The sequence below is a fragment of the Canis lupus genome, chromosome 33 (assembly GCF_003254725.2).
Source record: "Canis lupus dingo isolate Sandy chromosome 33, ASM325472v2, whole genome shotgun sequence".
Lineage (NCBI taxonomy): Eukaryota > Metazoa > Chordata > Mammalia > Carnivora > Canidae > Canis > Canis lupus.
Genome location: NC_064275.1, coordinates 1,043,775 through 1,066,549, shown reverse-complemented (window position 1 = coordinate 1,066,549; position 22,775 = coordinate 1,043,775). Strand labels below are relative to the sequence as shown.

Sequence of the window (22,775 nt, the reverse complement as noted above, 5' to 3'; positions counted from 1 at the left end):
GTGGAAGATCTTCCTTCAGCTTCCAGCAGAGTACTACTCATTAGCCCATGTGTGAGAAAACCTCTTGAAACCAGGGAAAGAACTACCCCAAGTATCATGTTCGGTTCTCATAGAAGGCTGGGAAAAATGCTTGCTCCCACCAGCCAAATAGGAAAACCTTAAGACTCATGGAACATTAGAAACATGGAAGTGTCTTACTTAAGAGTGAGGAATACACAACCCTTGTTTTAACATTGCTGTGATTCCACATTAAAGATCTGAAAAGCCAAATTCACAAGAATCGAACTGCTTCCCAATAATGTAACTGTGTTCCATTAAAAAAAGCTCAAGAATATTTATAGAAATACAAAAATATCTAGCAATCAAGAAGGTGAAAGTCACAATGATTGGCATAAAAAAATTACAAGGCATGTAGAAAAATACAACTCATAATAAAGAGGAAAATCAATCAAGATCAACCCAGAATTGTTATAGATGTTAAATTTAGTAAGCAGTGATATTAGAAGTGTTATTAAACTATATTCCAAATGTTCAAAAAGTTAAATACAAAATGGAAGATATAAAAAGGATACAAATAAACTTCTAAACATAAAAATTTCACAACATTTGATGGAGTGCCTGGCTGGCTCAGTCGATAAAGCATGAGACGCTTGATCTCAGGATCATGAGTTCAAACACCATATTGGGTGTAGAGATTATTTTTTAAAAATTACAGTGTCTGATATTAAAAATACACTGAATTAGACGGGTGCAGATCAAATGCTACAATGAAAAAGATTCATGAGCTTTAAGACATAGAAACTATCTAAAATGTAGAATACAGAGAAAAACAAAAAACGAAGAGCATTAATGAACTCCAGAACTACTTCAATTTGCCTAAAATATGTGCAACTGGAGTTCCCAGTGAGTGGTGGGAATATTGGAAAAAATAAAAACTGAAAGTTTTCCAAATTTGATGATAATAAAAACCCACATATCTAAAATCAATAAATCCCACTCATAAGAAAAAGAAAACTCCACGAAGGCACATTATAAACTATTCAAACCAGTACTAGAGCCAACTGAAAAGCAAGCACAGAAAAGTGACACTTCACATAAAAAGAAATAAAGATTACAACAGATTTCTCATCTTGGAACAGTAAGAATGGAACAGCATCTCTAAAGTTCTAAAATAAAAAAATTGTCAACCTAGAAGTCTATTCCCATCAAAGTATCTTTCAAAAAAGAGAGTAAACTTTCTCAGACAACCAAAGTTGAGAGATAGATGCCCAGCAGACTTACACTACAAGAAATGTTTACAGAAGTCTTTAGGAAGTAAGAAAATTATACTAGATAGAAATAGAGATTGACATAAAGAACTAAAAACAACAGCTTTAGTAACTACACTGGTAACTATATAAGAGTGATAACTTTTAATTTATTAAACTATAATTGAATTTTTAAACTAAAATATTAACAATGTATTATTAGATTTACAGCACATGTGTAAAGGTAAACTAAAATGTTTGAAAGCAACAACTTAAAATTGAGGGGTGGAGAAAGTACAGTTCTCTCAACAAGTAGTGTTGAAGCAATTGTTTCAGAATCATTTGCAAAAGATGAACTTAGTCCAAAATTTGCATCACATTCAAAAATCAATTCACATGAATCACAGACTTACTGAAAACCAAAACCGAACCCAAAAACTATCTAGAAGAAAACATAAAATTATTGTGACCTGTGTCAGGACAATAGTTGGCCCACAGGTCAAATTAAACCTCCCACCTAGGTTTCTATGATATATGAGCTAAAAATACGTTTTTTACATATTTAAATTATTGAAGGATTTTTAAGAAGAAGAACATTACTTCATAATACATAAAATGTGAAATTCAAATTTTAGGAAATAATTACTAGAACACAACAGATTCATTCATTTATACTGTTTTTGTGGCAGCTTTTATACTACAAGCACAAAAATGGTTAGTGAAGCAGAGGTTATATGGATAAAAAGCCTAAATAGTTGACATCTGGCCCTTTAAGAAAAATAATTGCCAACCCCTATGATAGGCAAAGATTTCTTAGATATGACAGCAGAAGCACAGCCAATAAAAGAATAAATTGATAAACTGGACTCTGTCAAAATTTAAAATTCACCTCTTCAAAAGACTATAAAGAAAATGAAAAGCATTAACATAAACTGGGAGAAAATAGTTGTAAGTCAAAAATATCTGATGAAAGAATTGTGTTGAGTGTATAAAGAACTCTCAAACTCCATGGTTTAACCCCAACCATTCAAAAAAAGGACAAAATATTTAACCATACATTTCACAAAAGATGATACATAGATTGGAAATAAGCATGTGAAAAGATGCTCAACATTATTACCTTTACGGAAACGCAAATCAAAAGTACAATAAAATACCAAATATGCACCTGTGAGAATGGCAAAAATTTCTCCAAAAGTATTGCCCCTACCAAAGGTTCACAAGGATATAAACTGGAATTCTCATGTAGTGCTAGCAGGAATATAGTAGGTTTTAGACATTTTGGAAAACATGTTGCCACCTTCTTCAAAGCTTAAATGCCATGTGAGAAACCCAGTTTCTGGTGTTTATTCAAAAGAAACTAAACATGAGCCAGGCAGCAAAATGAATACAAAGAAGTCGTATGCACAAATGTGTACTCAATTCAAAGATTTTTGAAATTTGGAATAAATTTCAGCAATGTGTGTGTGTGTGGGGGGGGTGTAAGGGGAGAAAGCAAGATTTTAAAAATTAAACTAAGTGTAGAAACTTTGTGTTTTCTTTGTTTGTTGTATCAGGGTTTTTTTCTTTTAAGGTTTAGTCAAAATACAGGGCAGTATTGGTGTATGGAGTAGAATTCGGTGATTTATCACACAGGTACAACAGCCGGTACTCATCACAACACCCTCTTCAATACCCATTCTCCAAGTAGCCCATCTCCCATCTAGCTCCCTCCGCCACCCCTCAGTTTGTTCTCATCATTTAGAGTCTCTTATGACTTATTTCCCTCTCTTTTCCCCTTTCCCCCATGTTTATCCATTTTCTTTCTTAAATTCAACATGTAAGTGAGATCATATGATATGTGTCTTTCTCTGATTGACTCATTTCACTCAAGAGAGTACACTCTAACTCCATCCTCATTATTGTCAATGGCAAGATTTCATTTTTTTTTGATGTCTGTTATATATATGACATATATATATATATATATATATATATATATATATATATAGGCTATTGTTGATAATGCAGCTATAAACATTGGGGTGCATGCATCCCTTCAAACCTATATTTTGTATCCTTTCGTAAATACTTAGTATTTGCTGGATCAGAGGGTAGCTCTATTTTTTTACTTTTTGAGGACCCTCCATCCCGTTCTCCAGAGTAGCTACGTGAGTTTGTATTCCCAACAACAATGTAGAGGGTTCCCCTTTCTCCACATCCTCACCAACATCTGTTGTTTCCTCTGTTGTTAATTTTAGCTATTCTTACTGGTGTGAGGTGATATCTCATCGTGGTTTTAATTTTTATTTCTCTGATGATCAGTGACGTTCAGTATCTTTTCATGTGTTGGCCATCTGGATGTCTTCTTTGGAAAAGTGTCTGTTCATGTCTTCTGCCCACTTCTTAACTGGGTTGTATTTTGGTTGTTAAGTTTGATAAGTTCTTTATAGATTCTGGATACAAACCCTTTATCAGATATGTCACTTTCAAATATCTTGTCTCATTCCATAGGCAGCCTTTTAGTTTTGCTGGTTATTTCTTTCACTGTGCAGATGCTTTTTGCTTTGATGAAGTCCCAATAGTTCAGTTTTGCTTTTGTTTTCTTTGCCTCCAGCAACGTGTCTAGTAAAAGTTGCTATGGCTGAGGTCAAAGTGACTGCTGCTTGTGTTCCCTTCTAGGATTTTGATGGTTTCCTGTCTCACATTTAGGTCTTTCAACCATATTGAGTTTATTTTTGTGTAAGGTATAAGAGAGTGGTCTAGTTCCATTCTTCTGCATGTGGCTGTCTAGTTTCCCCAACACCATTTGTTGAAGAGACTCTGTTTTTTCTATTGAATCTTTCCTGCCTTGTTGAAGATTATTCAACTGTATATTTGCAGATTCATTTATCAGTTCTCTGCTCTGTTCCATTGATCTGTGTGTCTGTTTTTGTGCCAGTACTATGTTATCTTAAAGACTACAGCTTTGTAATATAGCTTGAAACCCACAATCGTGATGCCTCCAGGTGTGTTTTGTTTTGTTTTTCAGAATTTATTTGGCTATTCGGGGTCTTTAGTGGTTCCATACAAATTTTCAGGATTATTTCTTCTAGCTCTGTGAAAAATGCTGGTAGTGTTTTGATAGAACTTGCATAAATGTCTAGATTGCTTCGGGTAGTATAGACATATTAACAATGCTTGTTCTTCCACTCCATGTGCATGGAATGCTTTTGCATTTCTTCATGTCCTATTCAATTTGTTTCATAAGTGTTCTATAGTTTTCAGAGTACAGATCTTCTACTTCTTTGGTTAGGTTTATTCCTAGGTATCTTATTGTTTTCCTAGGTGCAAGGTGTGTTTTCTAAGTTCCACATAAAAGCTAAAGTAAATTACTTCTTACAAGCGTCTTCCTTGACCTCTTCTACTTTTCCAATGAAATATTCCTTTATTTATTATTAAAGGGATTTATGGAGATAATTGTAGTACCTTTGTAGCACATTTTTTTTAGAATTATAGAAATAATTAGACTTACTAGTCCATTGAGTCCAAAATCTTATTGGCACCACAACATGATAGGTTGTCAACTAAATATTAATTTGATTGCCAGATAATTTACATGCATCTCTGTTCCCCAGGCATCGGTAGTACCATGCTTTCAGATTAATCCTGCTATAAAAAGTAGACTGAGGATCATACATTATCACAAGTTCATTGAAGAAGCAGATATTTTAATTTATCCTGGCCAGCTGGCACATGTCCCATAAACCAGGCCAAACTTTTAGCCTCACAGGGTGGAAAGTTCTGATTTTTTAAGTGACAGAGTCGTAAAATGGAGCAAATGATCCTTACACGTAATCTCATGCAACATCACACTTGAAGGTCCTCAGCGATTTAGTAATAATTCTTCAGTCTTAAGCACCTGCAATTGACTATAAGTTATCTTGTATCTGTCTTCTTCTGATTTTATTACTCAAGAATCTTGTAAATAACTTTTCATCTCTTCTTATCTTTTTATTATTACAGAAGACTGGTCTAAATCAGGTGTTAATTTATAAAACTGATGCAATCATGCACACACTCTCTCAAATATGATTTTTAGAAAATATTTCTAAATAAAAAAACTGAACCTTTGTTTTGCAGACTTCTTTTCCTCTGTAATACAAACTATGAAGTTAACTACATGTAGTTGAATTGTGCACCATCTATAATTATTTCTTAGATATATAGTCTTACTTATAAAACTGTAAACAAAGTACACAAAGAAGGGAAGGCAGTCTAGGCCAGCTCTCACATTACGTAAGTGATGGTCCTTGGGATGGGAGAGGTTCAGTGACTTGCTCATGGCCACAGCTTGAGGAAATGCTTAAATTGGACTTGTATCCATCTTCACTCGCTAATTAATTAGGCAGTTCTAGTGATGAGCCATGTATTATGATAACTATAAATCTTGGATAGAGAAAAAGGCACAAAGCCAACGATCTGAGCGATCTGAGTAAGGACGCTCTGATAGGGAAGAAATCTAGGCACACATCACTCATGTGAATTGATTCTTGATATCTATAGTTCTTCCCTCAAATCTGCCATTAAAGATACATCACAAACAAAATACTTATAACATTACATCAACAATATACGATTGTGAGTTTAATTTATTTCAGTTACAAAATACACCCCATAACTCTTTTTTAAAAGAAGAATAGAGGTTGCCTGCAAATCCTTTTTATCAAGGAATGACCATTCCAGCTTTTATTTTACTTATTTATACATCTAGCAGTAACAGTGAAAATAAATTCTTCGTGCAATGCTAAAGTTTAAAATGGACAGGTAGGTGTCATTTTTATTTACAGATATACCTTCAATCTCCTTTGCAATAAGGTACAGCTTTATTGTTGACCAAACACATGGTTGCACTTTGCTTTCAAGTGTACCAAAAAAGAAAAAGACAAAGAGGAATTAGTAAGAAATTTTAATTAACACTGTCACAGTTTCTTTTTCATAACTTACCATTATACTTTTTGAGCATATTTTTGAAGAGTTGTATCCATTCTTTCTAAACCACGCATGATGCATATGTGAAAACATATTTTCCTCTATCTACTACTCTGATGAGACCACACTTCTTTCTTTTAAGATTTTTTTTATTTATTTGAGAGAGATAAAGAGCGCAAGTGGGGGGGGGGTGGCAGATGAAGAGGAAGAAATAGCCTTCCCGCTGAGCAGGAGCCAGACGTGGGCTCCATCCCAGGACCCCAGGGTTATGACCTGAGTTGAAGGCAGCCGGTTAACCAACGGAGCCAGCCAGGTGCCCTGAGACCATGCTTTCCACACTATTTTTATTTGTTGATCCAGCAGAGAGAAGAAATAAAGAATATATCAGAGTGAGTTTGGCAGAAATCATCAGAAGATTGTTGGAAATAGTGATACTATTCACCAAAATAATACCCATACCTTTATAAAGGCTATAGAGGAAGATGTAAGTTTTGCTTATAACACTTGTAATAAGACTTCCGAGACAAGGGCCTAGTTAGAAGGAGGTGATCAACAGAAATGAACATTTCGGATAGCAACAGATCTGTCTAACCAGGAGCTAACAGTAGCCTCACAGTTTGTATTTTTTAATTTATATTTGATAAAAACACAGGAGGGATCTCAGAGGATGAATCTTAAACTGTAGGACAAGAAACATGATCCGTTACATTAGGTGCCTCTGGACTGAGCTTTCTTTGATGGTGATAACCCAGAAAGTTCAAGTTTACCTATAATGGCTCCATGCCTCAGAAAGACCACCCACTACCATCCAATCCATAAAACGATTCACGCCTATTAATCAAACTGTGTTTCTCTAAGTCCCAAGTCTCTATATATGTCATTCTCCACTTGCATGAGTACATGTGCAAAATCTCCCATTCAGAAAATTAGATAAAATCATAATTTCTAATATAAGGCTCTATAGATAAAACGTTGTATGTACATACACTGCCTGTAAATCTACATATATTCTTTTTTAAAAAATATTTTATTTATGAGAGAGAGAGAGAGAGAGAGGCAGAGACACAGGCAGAGGGAGAAGCAGGCTCCATGCAGGGAGCCTGACGTGGGACTCGATCCTGGGTCTCCAGGATCACGCCCTGGGCCAAGGGCAGGTGCTAAACCCCTGAGCCACCCAGGGATCCCCATGTAAATCTACATATATTCTATAGGTACTACCCATCTAGATATACTTACATTTATATACCCTATAAGTCTCAGAAAAATTCAACAAATTAAAAATTGGTTCAAGGCTCAACTTGCCTGGCACAATCTGTCTGCTCCAGGATCCCATTATAAAGGATGGATTACTCTAATATATAACATATAATTTCTTTCCTTTTTCATAGAACACTCTCAGGAGTAGGTTCTGAAATCATTGATTTTTAGTACCAACTTTAATACCAAATTTAGCCATCTACAAGGGAACTTGATTAGTATTCCCAGTTATCAGTAGGAATAAAGAATAAAAGGCAGAGCCAAGCATCAGCTTCCTTCTACCAACCCACATCCCATGCTAAAGAAACTGAGATACAGGAAAGTTAAGGTCTATCTATCCCAATGATCCCCGATGATGGGTGGACAGCATGCACTAGCTCTGTGACAAGGAGCATGTCAACTCACCTTTCCATTTCAGTTCCTTGGCTTGTAAAACAGATGTAATAGTAATAGTTACCTCATAAGGTTGTTCTGGTGACTACAGAGATTAATATATGCAAACACATTGTCCTTCACAATGTACGTGCTATATTAATATTCTGTTACTATAACAGTTATATCATAATTAATATGTCCACTAGTAAAACGTTGCTATCAACATAAGGTGAACATATTTTCAGGATGCTTTACTAAGACCAAAGAACATTTAACAGAAGTGTTCTCCTCAATCTCGGGTTAAATTAAAATGCTTTCTATTTTGAAGTGTAAACTTTCTCTTGAGAACTTTCTAAGCCATGATGTCTCATCTTTCTACAACACTGAAGAAAGGCAGTATGATTATGCAACAATTACGATCCTTTTGAGTTTAATATGCCTAGCAATGTTCAAGGTTTACATATGAAGGATTTATTATCAAACTCATTTTAGGGATCTTTGGTTGGATTTGTCACCTAAGAACATCGCTAGGTCACAGTAACCATTTGCCATTAGCATAGAAGGATTGATTCAAGTCTCCTTCCCTGGTGATTCTAAAACCACCCACAATAATAGAACACTGAAGTCCAAGACACTTTTCACCACGTGATAGTTGCTGTGCTTGTCCACACACGGGCACTTTAGAATAGATATGCCATATGCTCTGCATCCACTCAAGGATTTGAGATAAAGTCCATGAAAGTGGCTATAAATGTCAACATTATACAGCATCATAGTCCTATATTTGTGTCAGGAAGGCGTATTACCAGTTTAAGGCTGTAATCATTCATGTCCTACCAAGTAATGGTATGACACATCCATTTAGAAAGATGCTCTGTGCTCAGAGAGTATTGTACTAAAAAGACAAATGTATATACACCCCAGCTTGAATATACAACATTGACTATGTATGTGAGAAATTGCTTTTTATCATGGTGACTATTATAGATAAATGTCGAACAATTTTTTATTGGCATTCTCTTGTAGCTCTTGCTAAGTCATCTTTTGTTAGGAAGCATGCACATCTCAGGCTACGAATTAACTTTTTTTTTCCCAAAAAAATAAATTCTGGTGTGTTTTCTTATTAGACAGTCATCTCTGTGGAACTGGAATAGTAATCTGAGTTATATTACCATATTTATACATATTTCTAGTTGTCAGGGGAAAAAAGGAAGATAAAACATTGTGTATATATTCTGATATCTTTAAGAAAAATTTGAGGTCAATGTCCCACCTTGGAAGAATCTTGGTGTGGAGAAGAAATGAGAGAGGTAGGATTAAACATAACTGACCCAATCTGGGTCAGCATCAACCTGTGTAATATGGGCGATTTTCTGTTTTTCTATATGTAGGTAAGGGTGTTGACCTCAATGATCTTTATGAAAATGTTTTACTTCTAAAAAACATTTAATGCTGAACTAAAAGTTTGTTTGACCTTCTTTTATTCCTTTCTTTTGTCCTTTGGGTTTTGTTTTGTTTTGGATTTGTTTAATAAAATTGCCTATCTGTACAATATATATTCCCAGAATGTTATAGTTATTCCAGGTGGTGATGGTTCTCTCTTCTACTTAGCTGACATCACATCGTTGAGGAACCCGGTCAGCCCACAGGCAGGAACAAACCTAGCAAATATCTCTGCAGATCTCACCATTATTGCTCCCTTCTCTTGTGAAGCATCATTAGCACAATAAAAGGACACATTTACCATTGGGGCCTGATCCCTTGGTTTAGAATCTCAATTTTCTTACCATGCTTTCTAGAAGCTTTGGCGAGCCATTTCACATCACTGGGCCTCAGTTTTCCCATCTGTCAAGTAAGGATAATGATAGTGCTTTCCCTCTAGGGCTGTTCTGTACTTTACATGGAAAGACAGGGAACTGTGCTTGATGCTCAACAACTGTTAGCTACTGTTTTTCTGTTCTTAATTTTCTGCAGCTATAAATTTTAATTTTCTGTTAAAAAGCAAGGATAAATTAAAAAAAATCTTTCTCTCGACAAATAAATGTTTTCAGAGGGCTCCTTGTGAGTCAGGTTTGGTCAGTCAAGTAGCTCATCTTCCTGTGCATACCATGCTTACAATCCAGCCGGCACAGAAAGATGACATCAAGTAAAATGAAACATGGATAGGAGATTTCCAGGTACAGGCAAGAGTCACAACGAAAATAACTCAAGGACACACAGGAGACATGAAGAGGGCTCGGAGAATGAGTGGGGAAGGAAGAAGAAGAGCTTTTACTTGTTCATGTGCGTGATCTGCTGGAGGGCCCAGGCCCCGAGACCCCCTGCCCGCCTGCCTCCCAAACACAGTGCATCCGCCTGTCCCCGCGCACTGACACCTCCCGGGACTCAGAGCCACATCTTGCGGACCCCCGGCTCCTTTGCTGCCTTCTCACATCCGCCCTCAACCCAGAGCAGGGCCACCACTGGACCTGCTCTCCCCACCACACGGCGGCCTCCGGGCTCTGAGGCCCTGAGGCCAGCAGCTCCCCACATTTCTACTTACAGTTAATTAATTTAAACTGATTCCAAATATCAGACAAAGCTCTCCTTACCTTTAATGTGCTGTGAAATGCATATTTACATAAAAAGGCCCTGATATGTTAGGATTGGTTATCCATTTTTCTACCTGAAAATTAGCACAGATGTTTCCTGCAAAGTAGAAATATAACTGGGTCCCGACCCAGTGTTATTACTGGTAGTGCACGAAGGTGAGTGAAAGCATAGAGCATGTGGGGAGCCTTTTGTTACTCCCTCATTCTCAGGTATTTCATCTCCCTAACCAGCCCCCACTGAAGAAATTTCAGTGACAATGCAATATAATATTTTCCCTCTGCCTTAGGAAGCTGCCTATAGGGAATTTTATGAAGATTCACGCAAACAGGGGCTTGAACTTTCAGAAAACCTAGTGCTATTCACCAGTTCAAACAATTTTTTGCCTTGCTATTGATTTTACTTTCCTAAAATAAATTATTTCTATTACCCGTAATGACTAGTTAAATCTTGTTCATGCCCTGTTACTTCATCTGAAAGCAAGCTCCATATACTGCATTCCAAACATAGTCATTTGTATTGATTGGATCTACAATGATTCTTTTGCAAGGCTAACCCTATACCACGTACAGAAACAGTCAACTGCTAAACCAACATTATATGAACATTAATACAACTTAAATTCCAAGAAATAAAGGTAAAAACTTTCAATGGCTTCTAGTATTTATGTATCAGTTAACATGACAAAAAGAATCAACAAGGTTTACACTGCTATATTTAAAAAGTCATGAAGCACTTCAGCTTGGGTCTAGAGAGTTGTTTATTTCTGTATAGAGAAAAGACAATATATTGGCTGCTCATGGTGGGTATTATAATAATAATAGTTCCTTGTTCAGTTTTATTCACTTGTTAGCTTAAATCACAGTATTAGCACTTATAATGGGTTATGGGTCTTTTAAAAATACCAATACAGTAAATAAAAATATGGGAGAGAGAGCATGGTGTGCATCAAATAAAATTATGTTCTTCCATTAGAGGTAATGATCTATTAACTCCCAAGAGTATGGAAAAATCGGCCAGCATCATTTTCTCATTGCATAGGAAGGGAGCGGGGTTTAGGAAAGATAAAAAACGCAGGAAAAGAAATTCTTAATGGAAGGTACACAGTAGATGACCTATGCATGTTACAAATCTACCACCAAGAAAAGGTGCTTATGACTTACAATTAATCAACAAGGATAATGGATATCTTCTATATTAGAAGATAAATATCAATGTTCAATGCTATTTCCTCAACTCTTAAGGGTCTGGCATAGAGTAAGTGTTCATAGGAAAACAGCTTAGTGAACTCTGAGAATAGATTATCATAGCAATCATCACAAATCTGATGAAATAATTTTTGGATTATATGTATGTTTGCTCAAAGATTGAAAATGCCAGAGAAGACAATGGAGTGTCTATATTTACTCACCACTGTATGTTGCCCTAGATGTGTGTCTAGTCCACAGTAGACGTTCAGTAAAACTGTGCTGAGTGAAAGACTGTGAGTGGACCTCCACGTGTATGTGAACACCACAGCAGATATTTAGTAAATAGCAATAAAATACACACAAGTCTACACAAATCTAAACACAAGTACTATGACTATGACGGGATTAGGATGTTCCCACTTCTGGGAAAATAATTCAAAATCCACCCTTTTCATAGTTAGACAGCAATGCTGAAGATGGTATTGCTAGTATGTTTTATATACTACATATGATCGTGTCATGCTTATTACCTGTGATATGTCCTTTATACGTATTTTATAGCTGCACATAGTGGTGGGACATGCACAAATACGATGTAGATGCCTTCATGCACCAAAGCTGTGTCTTTTTTTTTTTTAATTTTTATTTATTTATGATAGTCACACACACAGAGAGAGAGAGAGAGAGAGAGAGAGAGAGAGAGAGAGGCAGAGACATAGGCAGAGGGAGAAGCAGGCTCCATGCTCCGGGAGCCCGACGTGGAATTCGATCCCGGGTCTCCAGGATCACACCCTGGGCCAAAGGCAGGCGCTAAACCGCTGCGCCACCCAGGAATCTCCAAAGCTGTGTCTTATAACCTTACTGATGTATTGCTTAATTCCACTGGAACCCAGTTACACCCTGCTCAAGGCTCTGAAACACAATCATCCCCTCCAGAAGAGTTCACTCGGTACTGAGAGACGAGGATTTTGACCTCTCTACTCAGTGCTTTGACTTGTGTACACTGCACAGCAGGGGAAACGTGGTGACAGTGCACCTCTTTCCCAATACCAATCCCATTTTTCATCCCAGACCTCTAGAGCCATGTTATTGATGAGTATTAACTCCGAGATGCTGTCTTTGTACCAGAATCACACAACTGTAGAAAGACTCTCTATAAACACTTATTCCTTAAGTTCTGTTTAAAGGTCCATCTAGGGGTTCCTGGGTGGCTCAGTTGGTTAAGCATCAACTCTTGATGTCAGCTCAGGTCATAACCTCAGGGTTGTGAGGTCAAGCCCCGCACTGGGCTCAGTGCTGGACCTAGATCCTGCTTAAGTAAGATTCTTTCTTTCCCTCTTCCTCCCGTCTCTAAAAACAAAACAAAACAAAACAAAAAGCCATCTAAGCTTCCTATCTAAAGTATCAGTATTTTCTATAAAACTGTATTTAAAAATCATTGTGAAATATGACCATTGCTAAATAAATCCACTTACGTTTTCAAGAAGCAAATGTCATTACATCAATTCTGTATCTAGCTGTGTTGAGGTAATGTTTTATTCTGTGCTTCCCATCACAGACACACAGGCACACGCACACACACACACACACACACACAGGCACACACACACACGGGGCCACATAACAAAGAATGTTGAAACACTGTAATGATCTTATTTATTTTTTCCTGAGTTTGTAATATGAGTTTATGGAATGAATAGAGAATGATAAAAAATGTTGATATTATGGTTAAATGATTTTTTTAAAAAGATCATTTCATGTTATTAAAATAAATACCTTTTTTGTGTCACATTTAGTCTAATGTGGTTTTCCCCAATGCAGTATATAATAAAATTGAGTGCTCAGATACTATTTATTGTCATTTTTCTTTTCTTTAGTGACCACTAGCTACTTAGCAAAGAGGACTGTGACCAATAATCAACGAGAAGACAAATTAGTAGTCAAATGTATAACATAGTTGCTCAACCCTAATGTTAGAATCATACTCAAAAGGATTATAAGATACTCTATTCTGAGAGATGGTCAATTAAGGAAAACTCAGTTGCTTAAAAGAAAGGGAAAAGAAAAGGAAAGGAAAGGAAAAAGGTAAATTAGCCAAAGTCTTATGTTAAAAATCAGCTTATACCCTAGTTCACTTCATTGAATTTTAAACACATTAATCTCTGAAATTTTAGTAGCATTTATTTTGAATATTTATTAAATACACATCTAAGCCAATAACCAAAAGGTAACCGTACATCAAAAAAAAAAATAGAAAAATTAATTAGCTATGAACAGCATGAGGTAAATGAATATAACCTATTCAATAACTAAATATTTATGTATAGAACAAGGGGTGGTTACTGACATTTTCTCTAGATCTTTCTAGAAGGCTAAACAATGTGTACATTGCATTAATAAGAAAAGACTCTTTCTTTAAAACTCCTATATTTCTCCCTACTTAAGTGAGGTTTTGTGAGTGTGTGCACATACTAATAAAAAAAAAGAGGAAAAAAAACTCTAAGAAAACAGTGTCGTTTCTTTGACATAGCTATTTATTTGCAAAAACAATTTTAGATTTAAAATAAAAGACTACTCCCAGAATTTAAATAATACATAGTCTGCTATTTAAGAGCCTAGAAAAAAACCCACCATATACACATTTGGTTCAAATTTTCCACAGTTTAAGTCAAATGCATGTTTAGGAATCCTCAAGGACGCAGTTGTAAACACACTTACACATGAGCTCAGTCACACCCCTCCCCTGCACAGACACTCAGAGGAATGAAACCTATCCTCTCTTTGAAGTTCATTTGCTTTCATTTTGGAGCATTTCTTCTGGGCAATTCAGGCAAATCTCCGGGGCAATGGGCCTCTTCATCAGGAATTCCCTACCGGAGAAATTGATAATTTATACGTACAGATCTCTGATACGATCTACGGAACTCCGAAAAGCAGAGCAATCCCTTCCAGTCTGCTCCCCATTCGCGAACCTGGGGCCGCGGGTCCTGCAGGAAGGGCGGGAGGAGCCACGGCAACAGGGCTGTGCCCACGGGGCCAGGAGCTCTCGCGGGAGGACGCCCGGCCCCTGGGACGCGCGCCTGCTGGGTGTGCCCCGGCCTGCCCCGCGCCTCGGGCCGAACGCTGACCGGTCGGGGCCGAAGCAGACGCCGGGAGCCGGGAGCCGAGCGAGGGCCGCGCTGCAAACGCTTTCACTTCATGGCCTTGGTCGGCTCGGCACGTTGGCAGGGCTCGTCCGCCGGGTTCCCGCCCGGGAGCGCCGGCCTGGGGGCTGCACGCACCTACAGGCCGCACCCGCCGCGGGCCCTCGCCGGCCGCCACCGAGCTCAGCAAATGACGTCCCAGTGCGCCCGGCATCAAGGACAAACCTTTGGAAATGAAGCGCGAAGCAGGACGTGCACCAACGTCCCAGCCGGTGGGCTAACCCCCCCCCCCCGCACAGGGGGCGGCGAGACCGCTGGGGAGTCTGCGTGTGCGGAAAGGCGCCTCGTAAAAAAGAAAGAGAGCGTGAACCCATCATAAACCTCGTAAAAGCACAGACCTTTGTCAGAAAAAATACAGCAAACCTGTCTGAGCCGAACCTCACGAAGGCTCCGGGAGGGCGGCTGCAGCGGCGCCGCGGCTGTGGGGAGGCGGAAGCGCCACGCGCCGGCCCCGCGGGGTCTGAGGAGCAGCTCCGAGCGCGGGAGCCTGCGAAGGGCCGGGAGGCCAGGCCGCGCCCGCCCCTGGGCTGACGCGCGCGGATCTTCCCAAGTGGGGGAAGGAGGAGCCCCCGAAAGGTACGGCTTCAGGGAAAACCGGGAGAGAAAGCGGCCAACGGCGGGGGGCGGGGGGGTCGCGTCGTGAGCCGGGCGCGGCGGCCGCTTCCCCGCGAGGCGCAGCTCCGAGCCCCAGCGAAGGTCCCCAGGCAGCGCCCCCGGCCCCGCGACCCCCGCGACCCCCGCGACCCCGGGCCCCGGCCCCGGCCCCGGCCGCCTGCTGGGCGCACAGGGCGACGGCACCACGGCCTCCTCCCAGGCCCGAGGGAGCCCCGCGTTCCCCGCAGCCCTCGGCGCCGCCCGCCGCCGCGCTTCCTCCCCGACCCCGACCCCGACCCCGGCCCCAGGGATGAAGAGCCCGGGGCCCCTCCCCACGGGGCTGCAGTCCTCACTGCAACACGGCGGGGGGCGGGGGGGGCGGCTGGACCGCGGGAAGCCCTGCCTGCGGCTCCAGCTGCGAGGAGCCCCGAGGCCGCAGGGCTGACCGGCGTCCCAGCACCGCGCCCCCTCGGCGTCCCCAGGACGCACGGGCCGGGCCTCCGGGCCTCCTGACCTGCGGGCCTCCGGGCCTCCTGACCTGCGCGCCTCCGGGCCTCCTGACCTGCGGGCGCCTCCGGGCCCCATGCCTCCAGCCCCCGGGCCCCCGGACGTCCGAGCCTGCGGCGGGGAACGCGCACCCTCCCCCCCGTGGACGGCGCCCACTCGTGTGGGGCAGAGGCACCGTCCCCTGTCCGTGGGACGCCTTGTCTCAGACACGCAGCTTCTCCAGCGGTGGGAAGCTCGGGTGGACACGTACACAAAAGCAGCTATGCTGGCAAAGCACATGGACCTCAGGGTCCAGAGGACTTACTTTTCTTTTGAACTTCAACTTCAATGAAACTAAACAAGGTGGAGCTAGCTGTTCCATCTTGAACGAGTCACACCCATTCTAAGCTTTAGTTTGACCGTTAAGTAAAATTCTTAAAGTATTAACGTCTACTGAACTGAATGTTAGGAGAATCAGAAAAAAATATACACGGGAAGTGCCTGACGTGCATATCAAACTACAAAATGGGAGAGTGACATTTGGTTGATACACGTGTACGGGAGAGTCGGGCCCCCCTTTCACCTGACCGGTAGGTATTCTCGGGAGGAGGAGCTCGGTGGTGATTAGGTCGTGCTTCCCGTTCTTGAATTTCTCCCTTGACTCCCTGGTTACTAGCCTAAATCATTGTTCAGTCTTCAAAAGTGCAAAACACTGTAGCAAAGAGGTAAAAGGCAGGTATTCGATTCACTATATCAAAGTGACTCCCGAAGATACCAATCTTCATCTCTAGCCAAGTTGTTTTAGTCATGACACAAGTGATCTCTCTTTCAGACGTGTTTTTCTGTTCTCTATTGATTCACTGAAATCTATGGCCTTCAGATTAAGCTATCATTCCTTACTCATTAGAAAATATTAGAATTTAACATAGACCATGAGACAAAAGTCTGATGATTTTACCGCAATGATGTGCCCTAACCTTCCTCCTCTCTAAATACTGAGTATCTGCCATATTTATAGAACACTAAAGAAGGCTAAAGTAAAAAAATACACCAACACTATAGTGACCAAGATGGAATGATTTAGTTTCTTAGATTTTAAAACACATCAAAGAGGCCAGAAAACCAACTACTGTGAGGCTTGGACAAAATGGGAAAGTGGCAGATAAATAGGAAACAACAAATGAAGTTGATCGTCATTATTGGTGACTTCTGCATATGTGGATTCGCCTCCTCACTAAAGTTTATCTGTCACTACAAAGTCAATACCCAAGGCTTGCTCTTGGTCACTGGAAGGTTTGTACAGAGTGGCAGAAAATTTTTGGCTGGACGTGCACATTTCAAAAACAAGGAGAAATCCTGCCAGGTGGGTGGCTCAGTGGTAGAGGATCTGCCTTGGGCTCAGGGCATGACCCGGGGTCCTGGGATGAGTCCTGCACTGGGCTCCCCGCAGGGAGCCTGTTTCTCCCTCTGCCTCAATCCCAGGACCCCAGGATCACGCCCTGAGCCCAAGGCAGACGCTCAACCGCTGAGCCATCCAGGCGTTCCTAGCCTGTTCATTTTTAAATTAAAACACAGATAGGTTTTTTTTTGTTTGTTTGTTTTTAATCAGAAAGAAAGAGGAAAAGAGAAAAATGGTAAACAAGGGAAATTTTCTAGGGAATGTTTGAAAGCTGACCTTGCATCTATTCGTTATAACCACGAGGCGCAGACAAGATTGGATAAAGCAAGATCCTTAAGTAGAACTCTTGTTGAGCTCAACTTAAAGGAGGACACACATTTAAAATGGTTATGCTGGACTGAATGCATACGCAAGCCACAACATCCCACACACTCCTGCGTCTCCTACAGACATGAGACAGACGTGAGGGTCAGGCCGGCTGTAGATCAGGAGAAAGGGTGCACATGGCTGACACTTAGTCATGAAGAACAGGTGGGCCAGCAGCTGGCCACAGACGGACAGGCACCAACTAGAAGACAGTGGACAGAAGGCCTGTCAAAGGAGGGTGAAGGATTTCAGAGTCTAAGGTCAATGGGAAACCAAAAGCCCAGGCTTCTCCAAGTCAGATAATAACTGGCAAGGATGATGATTAATAATAGTACCAGGAAGAGCAACAACAATAATAACAATATGCGATCTCAGTTACTAAGCATTGGCTGTGGGTCGCCGTGAAGAATGATTCAACATATATTAACGGATCCTCGTATAATACTTAATTCCCATCCTGTGGATAATACAACTGAGTTTTGGATTTCTTATTCACGGAAGATCCACTAGCTGTCTGAGGTCTGCCTTACATACACTCTTAGTACTCCCGACACCCTGTCAAAGAGGGATTGTCACCACTTACATTCTAAAGATAACTCAGGCACTCAAAGACCAGTGACTTGAAGGCACACACCTCGTAACTGGAAATCTTGTCATTCAAAACCAGGCGGTTCTATGCCAATGGTTCTCACACGACATCAGTGGTTCTCACATGACGCAGGCATCATGATCACCTGGCAAATCCGCATTGATGAGCCCCCATACAGAGTTTCCGACTCAGTCTGCACTGGGACCAGACAGCTTACATTTCTTTTTTAAGCTAAAAAGAAGTATTTGAAGTATAGTTCACATACAGTACCGTATTTATGTGTATGACCTACTCCCCGGTGATGCTGCTGGTCTGAGGTCCACACTCTGAGAACTACTTTTCTAAACTCCCTGGATGTGGGAAGGTCATTTAAATTCTCTGTACCTCATTCTCTATAAAATATGTAAAAGTCAATCTTCCTCATAGGATGGTTTTGAAGATTAAATAAGGTACCATGTGAAACTGTACCTGAAAGTGCAGAGTACATAAAAAAGAAAGTCCTAAGTACATAAAAAAAAGATCTTATTATTGGACAGAAGAGTTCCAAAAGTAACACTTGAATTAGATTGTGATGTTTTAAGGAGTTGGAAAGCAAAAACAGTCATGTCATAAAACTATCATTTCTGCAATTCTAAGTAATAGTCACAGATTTATCCTGTGTCCTTGTATCAGATACAAAACCTTGTTTTGACCTCAAGGGTTTTTTTCTTTTTTTTTTTTTTCTTCCTGACTTGTAAATAACAAAAATCATATCATTTACCACAATACAGGAAGGTTGAGAAGAATAACTTGTACAATTATTTTATAGCACTTTGTGAAAATAATGGAGTATATAAAAGCTAATAATAAATTTCACCTTCCTCAAAGAACATTGTAAATTTTCAATCTTAGCTGATTTACTGCTATAGCTAAAGTGCTAAAGTTATAGACAAGATTTTTTTCCTGAAAAATCATCACCGTTAGGCTCTCTCTTTTAATGTGTCATCAATATAACTTATAATTATCTAATTGTCCAGTATCCTGACAATATATTCAGTTTCCTCACTTTCAAGTACATTGATTCTGTAATAAAAACTTCAGTCGCTTATAAAGAATAAAAACAGTCATTTTTTAACATAGCCCACGCATGTTAAAAAATCAGAAAAGGGAAAAAATCCAGTTTGGAGCTTTTAGAAAGTTGAAGTATCCCTTTACACTTTGAGAACACAGTGAACTGAAAGATGAGTGATCCTTTCTTATTATTTCTTCCTACGCAATGAAGATTAGCCACATGAACAGACATATCTTTCAGCAGCAATAGCATTAGGAGACATGTGTTTTCAGAAAGAGAAAGTTAATCTACGGAGGGCAGTTTGAAACTGGGGTGGCCTCACAGACTAGGTGTCAGAAGTTGTGAATTTTAATCCCTCCCAAACACCACCCAGTGCCACTGACTTGTGTGGCCTGGGGCAAGTGACTTGCTGCTTTTGGCATTTAAATGCATCCTTAGGAAAAATGGATAACGTTCCATTAACCTACCACAAATAATTGACCACGTGACTCTTCTGAAGGACTTCAGGAGCCCATCCTAGCTATCAGGGCCTTCACCTATCTTCTCCACTATCGCAAACATTTGGCAGAAACTTTGTAGAAAGCCAATGTGAAACGAGACTGGTAACAAAAAGAGCCTCCAACCAGTTAAAATTACAAACAAAACATACTTGTAGCCTAATGGAATCACGCCCTTTTAAAACAAAATCCTATCATTTACTGTTGTGCTTTCCTCAAACAAACCCAGGATCATCTCAGAAACTGTTAGCATTATGGCGTAACATTTTAAGTCTTTGCTTGATTCCCGTTTATTCTCAACATTTATTTATTTATTTTTTTTTTGCAGTTTTCAAAAAAAAAAAATTTAAAAGTCAGTCCAAGTTTAAGGAGAAATAAAGCAATGATTGATTCTATGCGGTGTGACTATACCGGGACAGCCTTCATAAAGTTATTTTTAAAACTTAACTGACTAAAAAGCAATATCTCCTTATGAAGTCTTTCCTTTTAAACCACCTTCTTCCAGCATGAAGGACTTTTAATGATCACGGAGAAACATCCTTTCTTTGGGATCCTGCTTCCAGGCTACCAGCGAGAACAGCAGGGCTGTGACTTGTGTCAGTCAGTGGTGCCCAAGCCTTTCTTTCCAAACGAGAATAGGATTCCAGACTGAATAAATCAAGTTTTTCCCTCTCTGCCTGAGTAACATCTGAATTAGCCACAGTGTAAAATAACCAAGGATAATTAATTATATGCTTTAAGTCAACCCTCATTCGCTTCCAATTCCAGTACACAGACATCTTTTTTTAAGGTCGTTACAAAGGAAATTACAATGATGCTCATCGTCTTCTACTTCTTGAAGGCTTTGCCATTACCTGCTATAACTTTTATAAAATAATCTTTAGTAAGAAAAGCTAACTTCACCCACTATCCTGCTGAGTTACCACTCACCTTCTGTTACGTGTTTTATTTCTATTTCGTTTCTACCCGTGCCTTAGAAAGAGAGATTTCTCTTCATCCGGTTTGCTTATACTCTGCAAGTTTCCTTACATTCTCTGAGAAAAAGATACCCCCAGGCAGAAGATGAGAAGAAATGGTAGAAGATATTAGACAATTTTTTTTTAATGCAGTCCTATGTTAAATCTTTTTTAAAGGCCACTGGCTTCCAAAGGTCTCAGCCCTTTCAAAGTTGGATAACTGAATCTCTGTTTCTGAAGAAAAATGTGTTAGGACATATTAAAAGAAGTTTTGAGAATATTATTTCATATTTGGTAAATGACCATGGTATTTTTTCACTGCTAAATTTTCCAGTCTATTCCTGTTTTTGAGATAATTTATTTTTAATGAGGTATCGTTTAATAAAACCAATTTGCTATAATCATAACAGTAGTATAACAATCATGTTGATCAGGAGAAAACACAAAAATATAAAGAAATCTAAAGTGTAAAAAAAATCTAATTACATGATGATTAAATATGCTAAGGGCTTAAGTAACTGAGTATCCTCAGTTTTGGAAGAAAATTAAGAGGTGTTTTAGAAACATTTACATGTAAAAACTGAGACCCTTTTGTCAAAATCTATAGAAGTCATTGAAGTTCATTGATTTATGTGTTGTGCTACCATTGAATTTAAATTCTCAATTGAATATTGACATAACTAAAATAATGAGACAGAATTTTTTTGTTTATAAAGATTTTTTTTTAAATTTATTCATGAGAGACATAGAGAGGCAGAGACACAGGCAGAGGAAGAAGCAGGCTCCCTGTGGGCAGCCCAATGTTGGACTTCATCCCAGGACCCTGGGGTCACGACTGAGCCTAAGGCAGAGCTACAACTGCTGAGCCAGCCACCCAGGCGTCCTGATGAGACAGACCTTTTAAAACTCATACTAGGGATCCCTAGGTGGCGCAGCGGTTTAGCGCCTGCCTTTGGCCCGGAGCGCGATCCTGGAGACCAGGGATCCAATCCCAGGTCGGGCATCCCAGTGCATGGAGCCTGCTTCTCCCTCTGCCTCTCTCTCTCTCTCTCTCTCTCTCTCTCTCTGACTATCATAAATAAATAAAAACTAAAAAAAAAAAAAACCTCATACTAATATGAAGACGTTCAGATTAAGCTAGATGGGAACTAAACTGGTTTCAATAAAATGATGGACATGAAAGCTACGATTCGGGATAGCTCAGGAGCCAGTTAACATGGGTTCAAATCCCATCTGCTTCCCTTAGTAATTGTGATCTAGGGCCAGTGATATAAACTCTAGGTCTAGTTTCCTTCTCTCTAAAGCTGAATTAATAATAAAACCTATTTCATAGGTTTTTAAATATTAAATGAGTCCACACTATGTTGTTTTCACTGTGGTTAAATGACCTTCGGAGTGCCGAACCTAGGAATTTAAATGAGGTTAGGTACCTACTGCTAGTGTCCATCAGACTTGAGAATCTTGACTCACAAGTTCCCAAACAACTTCCAGCTCCAATCCTGAAAACCTCCTTAAAAAAAAGAAACAGAATTTGCCGAGTATATATTCTCACTGTCATTTCTTCCTACTTTCACATTCAACTGAGGCAGAGGAACTTTCACAGAAGGGGGGGAGGGGGCTTGCAAGAAATAGGTCGCCCAGTTGTCCAAGCAGTCCTCACTCTTAAGACCTGACTTTCAGAGTGTGCTAGGTTTCATAAAGATTGAGAGGTAAAACACTGCTTAGTCCCTGACCTCTGCTGTTTCTACTATGTTCTTCCCTAAAATAATAATTTCAGCAAATAACGGGATGTATCCAGAAACCAGATGCTACTTCTTAAAAAGAGAGGGCATCATTTTATCTACTCAACCCTAACTGAGAACAGAAATTAATTAAATAATAAAAGCCATTGCATATTTTACTTTCTACATTTCCTAAAAAGCATTTCATGAAGTATTGGTGCACCAGGATGTTTACAAAGATTATTAAAATATGTATTTAGAGGGGCATTTTCTTACCCCCAAAAAATATTTTCTGTAGAACTATT

At 39.7% G+C, this 22,775-nt stretch overlaps 2 protein-coding genes across 11 annotated transcripts in view; both read right to left on the bottom strand.

Annotated features, from left to right (window-relative positions):
- Positions 1-22,775, bottom strand: part of EPHA3 (EPH receptor A3) — a 350,038-nt gene that overhangs the window by 184,704 nt on the left and 142,559 nt on the right. Inside the window, exon 1 of one of the 10 annotated variants that reach the window (XM_049105250.1) lies at positions 16,217-16,283. The exons of the other annotated variants lie outside the window; for them this stretch is intronic. The gene's annotated coding sequence lies outside the window, so the exon portion shown is untranslated. Of the gene's footprint in view, positions 1-16,216; positions 16,284-22,775 lie in introns of those variants that run through there. 10 annotated transcript variants of the gene reach the window in all.
- On the bottom strand, positions 14,125-15,380 carry LOC112640983 (forkhead box protein I3-like). The gene is made up of 2 exons (XM_025417837.3): positions 14,581-15,380; positions 14,125-14,478 (listed from the first exon to the last, which is right to left on the bottom strand). Exons 1-2 carry the CDS (start codon positions 14,963-14,965, stop codon positions 14,468-14,470), a joined length of 396 nt encoding a protein of 131 aa, XP_025273622.1. The 5' UTR covers positions 14,966-15,380; the 3' UTR covers positions 14,125-14,467.